This window comes from Spea bombifrons, chromosome 7 (assembly GCF_027358695.1).
Source record: "Spea bombifrons isolate aSpeBom1 chromosome 7, aSpeBom1.2.pri, whole genome shotgun sequence".
NCBI classification, from domain to species: Eukaryota; Metazoa; Chordata; class Amphibia; order Anura; family Pelobatidae; genus Spea; species Spea bombifrons.
The window spans coordinates 12,081,005-12,094,230 of NC_071093.1; the positions used below are offsets into that span (position 1 = coordinate 12,081,005).

Sequence of the window (13,226 nt, forward strand, 5' to 3'; positions counted from 1 at the left end):
AAAAAGGCACAGGGAGGAAAAAGGAACACCTACAATCCAAACAAAGTTACTGAATACAGAATGAAGTGTAACATCAATTTCACTGCAGAAGAACTCAGGTCACACAGATTAAACAAGTATAATACGGGGGCTTCTTATCTCTGACCGCAGGAGGAGGGGAGCCAGATTCTACGGGATGAAGAAATGCAGACTATGTCATTGTTACCGGCCTCCATCAATGCCGCAGCGCTGTCACCGTTCAGCGGCTCTCAAATAATTAAACTTATCCCGGGCACAAAAAGCTCATCTGTAATGACTGGCGAACCTCCGCCGCAAACTACAAAGTGGCCGATATCAATCTGAATTCAGTTGGCGAGGGACTGAAGTAAGGAGCCTTACCTTGATGGTCCATGCGCGTACTTCGTCGGGGCCCGCGGTGAAGAAGTATTCGAGCTGAAGTGCTGCGTATCCAGTTTTAATAATCTTGGATAAGGCGCTGAAACAAGAAAGCAAATAATCAGTTTACAGCACGAGAGGGACGGGCTTAACAAAAAAAAAAAAAACACGAAAGAATGAATGAATGAGCGTTCAGTAACCGGGTTCTACAAACCTCGGCTGCGCTCATCGCTAAGTAAATACATAGCAGAATAAGGCGGCTGATGATTTTAACCCTGACATTGCCGATAGACATTCCTCTGCTTATTATATATTTACTATATTGGCTCGCTGCCATATAAGGTAAAACACTAAGCATGCCCCCCCATGATAAATATACACGGATTCCACACGCCAGTAACATAGGACACAGAATTTTCCGGGCTGATTGTTCAAATCCCTTCCAGGTCTGAGGATACCCCCCCCCCATAAAAAAAGCACCTATGCTATAATTAAAAACACTGAGCGGAGATGACAGATGACAGTTAAAAACTTAATTTAAAATAAATCTTTTCAACTATGTCTCATGCTAAAGAAAGGAGAAGATTCCCTCTTTATAATGGTAATTACCCTGTCATTTATTATTCTATCAGCGCGAGCAATTAAATTACAGCAAGGAAATAGTTGATAATAAAGTGTAGGGAAAAATGAATGCTAATTAACCTTTGTGTCACTTTCTCCTGCAGATACTTCTGCTTCTCCTCATCACTCATGTCTTGCAGCTGGAGTTCCAAGGCTCCGCTAAAAGGAATGACCAAGGCCCCCGGGTCATGCTTGTCCACCCACTCTTTAATTTTTATCAACCTGTAGACAAAAAAAAGGGCACAACATTATCTTGTAGCGCATGCATGACTGTGCCACATTCATTATTATCAAGTAGCACATCCATATTCATAAGCGTCGCACGACTTTATGATGCCATCTTATTGTGTATAGCTTTCCAAGGTCGCGGCATTAACAGGCTTCAGGTGTACTCCACGAATACTTCACTCTTCTCCGCTTTTACCTTGGACGCCGCGTCTGACGGTGGAGGATTATTAAAAGGTCGGGGGGGGGGGCTTACAGTTCCGTATTCACAAAAAAGGAGAAAAAAGACACAAAAGTGAACAGGGGTTTAATTGGAAGTTTCAAAACCGGTTGGTAAAGTTCATCTAAGTGGCGTCTTGGTCAATAGCCCGCGTGGCGTTCTCATCGGGATGTCAGACGTGCGATGACTGCTCTGAACTGTTAGGGGAGAATTAAACGATCTATAGAAATGCACATAATTGGTAAAAAAAAATTGAGGTGAGGGCACTGGATGTTCTTTGCCTTCTTCCATATGCTCTGTATAAGCCCTGTGGCAACAGAAACTATGGCATCCATAAATAAAATAAATATAAAAAATAAAAAAAAACCTTGACCCTTTGCATGCCAGAGCGGAGAAAATGCAAAGCAAATCATCCCAAACGCCGGAGATTACCAACGATTGTGATCCTCAGACACAGAACCTGCATTTCAGCAGATGGGGCGTCTGGATTAAGATGATTTAAACTATTATACTATACTATTGCACACCGGATTTATATTAATTGCAAAGAAGGCTACAAGGGGAACGTGTACACTAGCACAAGTGATGAAATTATACATAAAGCCCAGCAAATAAACACAATAAACTGTGAAGTTACATCCACAACCCGAAATGTGGGGCGTCCGCGCTTCCAACATTAGAGCGCCAGAGATGCCATCCCTTTTCTATACTGAAGTCACAATGTAACTAAATAACTGATATTTTATAACAAAAGCTCACAGATGTGATATTTTAAGTAGTCTTACGACTGGCATCAAGCGTGGTCCTCTTTACCAAACATACCCATTTATCTTAACCTGTGAATGTGTATATAAATAAAAGCTAACAATAGTTAATACGCAAAACGGGTGGAGCCATATTGGTCAAAAAGAATATGGAGTCTTCGGTTGGCATCCCTTTGGACTAAAGCCTTGATCTGTAAGGGGTAACCCCACTGATTTCTGAATTCCTGTGCCAGCCTCCGACGTGGAAATGTTTTACCCCAGAGGCGATCGTTCCCGTGAACATGTGATGCTAATAAATAAAATTAGTGTATAAACCTCGGCCCGCATACTTTGTGATAATGCTAGACTCACAAGACCGTTCAAAGGTTGATTCCTACCCATCATTCCAGAGTGCAATTGTTAGAGCCCCTCCATAATAAGGACCTATCATTATTCTTCTAGCAAGAAATATCACATTTTGAATGATGCAATGACAACTATTAGATCGCAAGCTCAGCTGCCGGAGGTTAATGAAATAATACAGAAAAAAACTCAGCTTTCCAGAAAGAAAACAGAAATTTGCATATATTATCCAAAACCGAATCCTCTCTTCGTATATATGATTTGCAATAATTGCAGAACAGCGTTTTAAAGCTGCAGTGCGGGTCCCGGCTCACCCACTGCACGTCATTTACTGTCACTGACAGAAGAAGTCCCGTCATCATCATCATCCACTGCTTGACTGTCCCTTTTGAGTATTATGTATTGATTTATATAGCGCCATCATATTCCGCAGTGCTGCACAATACGTAGTGCATCACATAATCGGGATCTTACAGAAACCCAAAAGATACCCCTATAGTAAATGCCCCTAAATGAAGGGGTATTCTCAACCTGACTGTAGGCAATATACTTTAACATTTTGCAATCTCTTTCTTTCATAAATAGTCCACGTTCTCTTTTTAGTTATTAGCCGATGCTTAGCTGGTATAAGGCCGCACTGCAACCAGTAAACCTTGCCACATGGGGAGGAACAAACGACACAAAATGAAGAGCTGGTAATAAGATTTCCCCCCCGATTAATGGCAGCGAGAACTGTTTGAGGGTCTCTATGAACGGAAGGGATTATTGCACACGAATATGTGATATTCATTATCCTGGCCCCGCTAATCTGCAAGATTTAAAACAGGGTTGTTATGGCTATTGTCGAACGAGTGGTCGGAAATTACGGCCTGTGAGCGTTTGAATAGTCGATGTAAATGGCACCTCAGGGGGAAAAAACGAACCCACAAGTTCATCAGCAGTCGTGTCAAAGGCAGCAGCTGGTGATGGCAGCTATTATGAGATTAAATGCAGACGCCGAGGATGACTTGCGTGGGGACTAACGGTTTTTACTAGTGTTATTGAGAGCGGTTCATTTGTTTGGTTGCTCTCCCTGTTCTAGATTTTATAAGCCTGCATTACTGTACCATTTCAAATGTGCACCCCAGTCAATATTCACAACCAAACCAGGAACTGTCTAGCTGAGCTGACACTTTAATAGTCCAATACTAAGATTCGGTTCTGGAACTAAAAAAAAAAATATCAAGAAAACCATTACTGGATATATTCTCAAACGAGTCACGTGTAGTAAACCTAGATTACCAGTGAAGAATACACCAACTGGGAATAACTGGACATTTTCCATTTGACCAAAGTCTGTTGAGGACACTCCAGATTTACCTAAACCTACCAAAACATGAAATTTTTTTTTTTTACTATATTCTCAGATAAGAGAAATAAAAACGGAATATGAAGAAAAATAGGACCGTTTTGATGTTCACGCGCATTATATCAAGGAGCAGCCCGGATCCCTCATGAGTCAGAGTCTGGAATTTTTTTACACTGTTCCTTGCAGGACCTCTCAGAAGTCGCACAATATATATTTTTATAAAAGTTTTTTAAATTACAGCGAGAGGCTCAGGCAACCATGAATTATTCACTCAACGGGACTCTCTGCAGATGCACCAATCACAGTTCACTATTCTCTATGATCCATACAGAACTTAGAGCTTTCATCATGGGGGGAATTTCACAAACCACCGAAATACATTTATGACAACACAGAAAAGTCTAAACTAAGACAGTGTGAAATTATTGTATGTATAACCTAAACAATTGGAGTACTAGTGCCCCAATTTAAAGCAGACCAGGCATGTTTTCAGCCAAGAAAGGCACTGATTAATAAAATGCAATAATAGAGAGCAATAAAGAGCAATAATAAAAATCCGGAACCTGAACGGCCGGACAGAGCCCTGACCTCAACCCCATCGAACACCTTCGGCATGAACTGTAAAGGAGATTGTGAGCCGGGCCTTCTCATCCAACATCAGTGGCTGACCTCTACTGGAGGAATGGGCAACAAATCCCACAGAAACACCTCAAAATGTCAATATCAAAGTCCCTGGTGGGCTAATACCATATAGAATAGTATACACAGATACAGTAATTTGAGATTAGGACAGAACTCACAATGCTTAGAGGACTAATGCGGCAGTACATGGGTTACAACCCTCGCTGCTGTAACCACTCGCTGGCACCAGTACCAACAAGGCTTATATTTTATACTGGGGCCAGCAAATAGTACACTGTCATTTTAAAAGCATTTCGTTTGGGTCCTTGGGGAGATTATTTGCATTCCTTAGGTCCTCTAATGTGAAATTCACATGAATAAAGACTTACAAATCATTTCTGTACTGCTACGGAGAGACTCAGACGGTGAATGCTCTATTGTACCTTAACTATAATTGGCAAAAAAAAATGACAGTGTAGAGAACCACAAGCCTAATAACAAAGGAGAAAATCTTAAAGTGTTGACAGATGAGCTTCACAATTCAGACTCAAGGCTGCCACATTCTACCCACAAATGAGCACAGAGGTGTAAAGGTTTCCAGAGTGACTGACATCGGACTTGCTCTTTTTTATTTTTCACCGACAGAATAACGCACTGAAATACACTCTGCGGCTAGCACCATTAACGTTCTACAAACAACCACATACTGACGTTCTTATACTACCAAGAGGATCTACCAAGAGGATGTGAATGAGAGATTTAGGCTTAAGTCACCCTGTATGAGCAAACCTAAAGGCTACCCAAGGGAAAGCCGAAGGACAATTCTAATCGAGAGTCTACAATGAGGATATCCCGCTTTCTTTGAAGGCAGTTGCCTGCAGCAACTAAAACGATCTTACGGAGGTAAAAATCGGAGAGATAAGGGACGACTGTTTGTGAATAAAAACACAATAAGCATGTACAGTCCACATTCTCTATTATGTCTGTGACTGAGAGCAGGAGGATAGGCAGGATTACATTCTACACCACGCTAACACTTCTGTGGTGGAAGCGGACAGCTGAAACAATCATGGCCAGAACCCTGACATAAACCTCACACCTTCATTCCCTACCTATGACTTTCCCACTTCCCATCTTCAAAGACTGACTTTTTAAGCCCCGTGGAAGAGAGTTTGGAAGACAGAGCTAATTAGTTATGCAGGGTTTGCCCCACATATCACAGATATACCTAACTTATATAGAAGACAAGCAACAATACACACACACACATGTAGAAACATATGTGTAATAGTGCCAAGTGCCAAAAAATGTTTGTATTGCCAATTGATTCACTAATTTGGCTGCAAAATAAGCTAGAAAAAGTAATAGACTATACGCATAGGATTCACTTAGGACTGTTAATGAACATCAGAGATATCTTCTAGTCTTCTTGTAGATATTTGAAGAAGAAAAAAAAAAAGAGCCAAATAATTCACACATACCACAAATATATAATTGGCTGTGCAAACATAAGTAACGGGCAATTAATGTTCAGTCTTTAAAAAGCGCATAGTTTTGTTTTTTCCTTGAAGAGTTGGATAAAAGGAGAATCATCATGTCCGTTCGCAAACTTCTCCACCACTCTGCCTGTTACTCTACATTCGGGAATACGCTCCTGTGCTGTGTCTCGTTCACCAGCAATGGCCAATGTTCCAGTACCCTGCATTTTCTATCGAGTAAATATAGAATATTTATAAAATATTATAATATGTATAATTGGTAGGGGCCCCTAGTAACGCTGCAGCCAAAACTTTAAGATGTTTACTGCTTATCTCCAACTTCTATAAACATAAAGCATTACGTTATAACTCTTATCACACTCGTACCATTAAATCAATACATCTCAATACAGTTTGACAGCAATTTAGCATATTTTGGATTAAAATAAGCAAGATGTATATATTTAACAACCCATCGTATGTGTATAGCAGAGAAGGACATCTTAACACCCTGTAATCAGGAATTATTTCTCCCAATTAACTATCTCTGCTCTACTGTTATGTTGCTGATTGTTGTGGTTTGGTTCAGGCAACCTTTGTAAGTCTGGTTGAGAAGGGCGATAAGTAGAAGCTATAGGTATGGGTGGTTTTAACTAACGAATTCAGTTATAACGAGAGCTGTGATGGCAAAAGTTCCCCTTTAAGGTAAGCAAATAGTCCATAAAAAACGATTAAACCAGCCAACCTACCGTCTACGATGATTGGAAATTAGCTTAGTTAGAGAAGGAGAGAGAGAAAATAAATATCTTCTCAAAAAGAGTCAAATTAATCAATCATGGCCCAAGCTCAACGGGCAAGCATCCTATCGTCACATGCTGCTTGATGCCAAATTGGCACTGCTCTATAGGCATCTTAAGAAAACGCCAGTCCGATATTACAGCAAAAGACTATAATGTTTACATTATACAACTAGCGGAGAAAATCTTTATTGATGTGGGTTACCACAAGTGCGACTGTTCCCTATGTATGCTTATAAAAAGCAAACATTATTTTACTATTCAGGGCAGGCAACCACAAGCAATCCCTCTCTGGAGTAATAACACATGTCTTTGGTTAACTAAATAGTTGTTGGTTTACTGAGTACGCGGTGTTTCTGTTCTTCTTGTAAAAGCGGTAATCAGCATCTCGCTGTAGAGGGTACACACATCCACCCCTATTTCAACAGCATTTGAAGGATAGGAGGAAACCTAATTTTGTGTGGTGTGAATGATGACTTAACACCTTAAACTCATGCTTTGGGAATAAATGAACCCAAGTGTGGAAGACCTTGCCGACTTCACCTTAAATTAGTCTCAGTGCAAAATAGCCCCTCCAACCTTGAAAAAGACAATGCGGGTGACACGTGTATTTAGATCACACATTAAAATGTATTGTAGCCCCCATTTTCTCTATGGACAGGGGCCCAAATTCCTCTGTCCTCCACTAACGTTCCTGTCTTCCAGAAGCTCAGGATGTCCATTAGGTACAAGCGTAGCAGTGTTCTACAGCCCCCAAATTCACAATAATGTGTATAGGAAAAATAAGAAATGTGTTTATAACGTAAATCCTGCAAATTAGGATTCTTCTAAATGCTTTACTCACTCCTGTAAATAGGTACAACATTCTCAATAAAAGTATTCAAACTTCACCTCTAGCCACACTCCAAAAAGGAACATGTCCTTGTCTGGCCATCTGAAACGTCTTATAGGCATACAATGAAGTTGTAGATGATATTGCTTGTAAGATACTGTATAAACTGATCACATTAGTAATATCCACGTACAGACATATAAACTTTTCAAATGAGTAACATGAGACTTAAATAAAAGTCATAACTGGATTTTCCATAAGGCAGAGAAGGCTTGCCCCCATCTTCTTAGGCAAGCTGTGGAACTCAAAACTGGAAAAGCTTAACAGTCCTACCAAAGTTCCTAGCTCAGTCCCATCCACTGTCACGCTGGACCCATTTCCAAAGCCCATCTTCTACCTATACACATGCAACCCCTACAGAGCCTTCACTGGGTGCGGTAGAAGAAGGGCCACACAACACCAGCTAGGACAGTTGGCTGCAGAAGACACTATCCATTTTCCAAAGATGTTCCAAAAAACTGAAAATGGAGGCGAGACTAAAAAAACGGCCAAAGTAAGAAGCTTCATTACATTCATCTCAAAGATCAAACTATCCATTACATCAGCCCATCTTGTTGGAAAATAGGTTGGCCCTGCGTAATAATTAAGAGGAATAATGGAATATTTGGTCTCATTTTACTTTATATACAACTGATATTAAAGAAAAAATTAAGATTTTGCATAAAAACTCCTTTACTTAGATGTAGGACCATCACCTATAATATTGTGGGCGGTCGAGGCACCTCGGTACAGTGCTAATATTATTTTTAAAGAAACATTCCCTATGGCTTTGACGTTAAACGGGATACCTATACCCTTACTGGGAACAACCAAGCTTACACAAAATATCAAATCAAGTAGCCTGAATTGGGCACAAGTCTTTGATACAATGTGAGATGATTCATAGTTTCCCTAATAAAAAAGATTCAGCAGTTCCCAATCGAGACCTTTATTTCTTCTCTGAATAAATGATGCCTGAAATTTTTATTCTTGTTCTAATGGAATTTCAATGGCCTTCAGTGCAAATCTAGTGGAAATTTTTGCATATTAAGTGGAAAAAATTAAATGATGTTAACCACATTTTAATGTGATTAAGTCTGACAGGGTCATTATTTCAGCTAATCACTCAGATTAAAAAGCTCAAACAAAACTTTGCAGCAGACAAGATCCTGTGATGTTCAACGTTTATTCAAAATTACGGAAAAGGAACCGAACATTCCCTACAGACAAATGTACCATTATATACACATTTACAGACCTGTACACACTTACGTGCATATAATACATGTGTGTGTGTGTGTGTGTGTGTGTGTGTGTGTGTACACATGTACGCAAAGTATTTTTAGAATCACAGCTGTAGTTGGTTATCACTAATTTTATTAGAGGAAAAACAGAAAGCTGACGCAGATAAGATGCCCCAAGGCTTCCACCTCATAAAATATTCCACTGTTCTACTAACTTTATGCATATTTAACCAAGAAAAACAAACGCTTACTTCTACATCTAGATCTTATCAGGAAACTGAAGCATATATTTAAGATTTTAGGATTAGAAAAGAAAAAAACAAAACAAAAAAAACTCTAGAATTTATTTTTTTTCAAATAAAATGATACATTCTCAAAGCACATTTTAGAAACGCTGCATACACTTTGACACAGTTTAAATGTTTTTGCCCAAATCCATGGGGGATTCTGCAGGCAATAAACGACCCCTTAAAAACGATTAACCTCTCAATATCACATGGTTGAAAGGTAACAGTGGTAATGACGTTACATATTCACTTTATTGATTTATATAGCACTCTCATATTCTGCAGTGCTGTACAAGGGGTAAAAAACACATCACAAGTGCTCTGAAAAATAACCATCGTCTTATATTCGAGGTCGTCGTCTAATCAGACCTCAAATAGAGGTCTGTCTACAAGACTAAGATCCAGATCCCCCGCAGCGCTGCAGGGAGATATCTGGGGGGGGGCAGATGTGCATAAGTGGGGCAGAGCAGCAAATATAAATAAAACAACAACAAAAAAAACTTTAAATAATAGTTTATAAAATATGGAAAAAAGTTTATATGTGAATATTTACCACTTTAGAACCATTTTCTAACTTTTTTCCTATCGGGTAGTCTTATATTCATGCTTCTTTTTCCTCTAAATTAATATTCAAATTTTGGGTTTTATAATCAGGGTCGTCTTATAATTGAGCACATACGGTAATATCTATAATATATCTATCTATATATATCTATATACACACACATATATATGAGTACAGGAGTGTTAGTTTCTGCTCACAGATATACAGCACCTACACTTGATCAAATGTATTAAGGCTTACAGCACAGTCCTGCCTAACCCGAGCTAAACACGGAGAGTGCGGCTCATGGCGTCGGCACCATGAAGGACCAGATCTGCTGCAGGAGGGGCAGTAAAGGTAAGTGGGCCGCAGCACTGGGCCAGTCAGGGCCAGAAAGATAATACATAGCTAAAGAGATGCAGGAAAAGCTGTAACCTCTGTATGACATCTTTACCTGTCTCTTTGCCCTTTCGTGAAATCACATAGATGAACAGCATATTCACACGGGGCTGCGTGGTGATGAACCGCTTAGACGGGTGGTTCCCTAAAACATGAATATCTCTGCATTTATTGAAGCAGCTTTGTCTTTCTTTCAGCGGGTCATTCAAGCCATTCTAGAAATGTTAAAGGATAATATCCTTGCTTTCTATATATATGGTTTAGTATATGTAAGGCGATTCATCATAGAAGCCGGTACTTTTCTAAAAGAAAGAAGACACATTGGATGATGGACTATTCAAAACAAATATGTAAAAACGATGCGCTACCTGCAGGGCATCATCTACAATATCTAGTCTTCTTTTCACAAGAAAGGAAACAAGATTTATATATTTTCTCGCGCCGTAACAAGCTAAATGAATTGTCTGTTCTTCCCTGAATAGGGTTACCCTGCTGAACATCCTAATGCGTCTTATTGTGATTCTTTGGCAAATAAAACTTCATTTATGAGATCATGATGTGCTTTGCGGCTGGAAAGTCACCGGCTCAGTGGGAAGCTTTTTATCTTCCCAGCAGTCAGTTCTCTGAGAACATCAGTGAAGCTACTATAGTTACCTGCAGATTACTTATATTTTCTCACATCTGTGTCCAGCAATCTAAACCATGATGATAAAGGGTCATTAGGTTCTGAGTGAAGAAGGGGCCGGGCTAGACAATTTGTTCTGATAAGCTCCTTGTTGTGAGCTTCCGTTTAGGAACATGAAATGCTACATTCAAGACACCTTTGGGGGATTTTTTTTTTACATGGAGACAAAGAAATTACATTTTTTTTTGGATGGGGGAAAAAAAAAAGGATGGAACAAGAGCCACCAGTGGCCCCCCGAGTACTAAATGTGTATGTTTTGTTCCAGTGCGCAGCGGAGTTTGAGGGAACCGAGGAAGAGACAGAGCAAATCATTTTACGTCAAAAGACAAAATGGGTGTTCGTCAGTTAAAAATAAAAAAACGTTATTTTAAAGATAGCTGGGGTTTGGATCGCGGTAAAGCAATTTTTTCCGCAGTGTGACTTACTGTTTCATTTACCAGTTGGGCAAGTAGTTTGCGCTCAGTAGTGGCCCAAAGAGTTAACCATTGTTCCAAACATTTGGTAGGGATGGGAGAATGTATTTTCCTTTGACCTTTATAGTATTTTATAGATAGTTAATAAAAAGATCACTCCGCACAAGCTAAAATAAAACATATTACCTCTGCGAACGTTTAATAAATAAGAGCTGGTCCTTCATGGATGGGTAAACATCTTACGGGCGCCTGTGTGAAGGGTCTTCTTGGCCACAACAGAAGGAACCCCCGTAGCATTAGCCAAGAAATGTGGTAACAAGCAAAGTAATGGACTACTACTACTACTACTACTGGACAGATATTTCAGTAGTGCATTGAAAAATATATCTAAAATATATTTAAAGTTTCACACTTTCCAAAGTTGTAAAAACGCATCTCATAAATGTGATGCGCATGTTCTAGAGAGGCAGGCATCTTTTCTGCTTGTACCTACAACGTCACGTACGGGACCCATGATATGCATCAAGAGAAACTAAATACATTGTAGAATGACTTAATGGGTTGGGGAAAAAAGTATATATCTTTGACATTGTATAACGTAAAGGAAACAATGGTTAAAACAAAAAACCACATGCCTCTTAAACCTAAAGAGCGATGGTGGCCCCTATGCCATTTTGTCCGTGACACACGCCTATCCGCCTCTAAAGATATTTAAATCAATAATTCAAACTCACTAAATCTGTTAGCGTATAACCATATATCACAGTTTATACACACCAATTATGCCATATTTTTACTTATGTAACAGTCCGTTCAGTCATCGCTTGCTTAGGGCGACAAAGAACTCAATAGGGACGCTGTCAGGATTTCTTTAAATTCGAATCGCATTGTCCAAAAAGACTTGGCATGCTGAAGGGGGCCAACTACATATTAATGTCTATGTATTTAGAATGTGATGTCATAAAAGTCACTGTTGGTGTAATGGTCAGGTGTCCCAATACTTTTGTCCATGCAGAGCGTGTGTGTGTGTGTGTGTGTATATATATATATATATATATATATATATATATATATATATATATATATATATATATATATATATATATATATATAATCTCTCTCTCTATATATAAATATATATATATATAAATATGTGTGCACGTGTATTTATATACATTTATATCTATAAATATAAATTTTTCTTTTTCCCCCGTTTTTTTTTATATGTTTGTATTATGGAAAAAAACAAAATAATAAAATAAATAAATAAACAAAAAAGCTACAGAAGAAACAGGATCTTATTTTACAACTTTGCGTATTCCTTCACTTACACTCGACGATTAGTCCGTATTCAGTTCAGTTGCGCATCGTTTCAGTAACTTGCATCCAAATGGTCAACACGGCCTAATATTCACTGACGGGGGAATTAACAGCACAAGGCGTTAACCCTAAATTACTGCACAGGACTCGAAAGGTGTCTAGAACTTCATCAATTATAACTGCAGGCAAAAACACGAAGCTTTTCACATCTTCACATGAATTTCTCCAGTTACCTTTCTTCCCATTTTGTCTTTTTTTTTTCTAAATGCTGTCTTAGATGACAGCTTAATGTGTAGCACATGCAATATTTATTCCTCTTCAGTGTCAGACTGTCTAGCCATCCAAGAGAATACAAAGAATGTCACTTACTAGGATAAAAGCACAAGGGAAGGTAATCAAGGACATATGTAACACCAGCCAATCATGCCCTATTTCAACATCCTCTTCCATTCATAACAGTGCGACAATTATTCTGATAACTCGCTTTCAGGCTGTTTGTGCTCCCCATAATGATGGTTTGCATTTATTTAAATTATTTCAAATTGGACACTTGCTGTGTAGTGTATGTTTGTCAAAACTTTCTATCATCTGTCAAAAAAAAAAAAACCCACCAAAAAAAAAAAAACTGCTTAGCATATCAACGCTTTGGGTTTGTCTAGAACGTCTAATACA

At 39.0% G+C, this 13,226-nt stretch overlaps 1 protein-coding gene across 2 annotated transcripts in view; it reads right to left on the reverse strand.

The window, feature by feature from the left end:
• Positions 1 to 13,226, reverse strand: part of OLA1 (Obg like ATPase 1) — a 65,415-nt gene that overhangs the window by 6,873 nt on the left and 45,316 nt on the right. For both annotated transcript variants that reach the window (XM_053471609.1, XM_053471608.1), the window contains exons 8-9: positions 1,078 to 1,218; positions 379 to 475 (exon numbers count right to left, since the gene is read on the reverse strand). In XM_053471609.1, the coding sequence (XP_053327584.1) occupies positions 379 to 475; positions 1,078 to 1,218 (238 nt within the window). The remainder of the gene's footprint in view (positions 1 to 378; positions 476 to 1,077; positions 1,219 to 13,226) is intronic.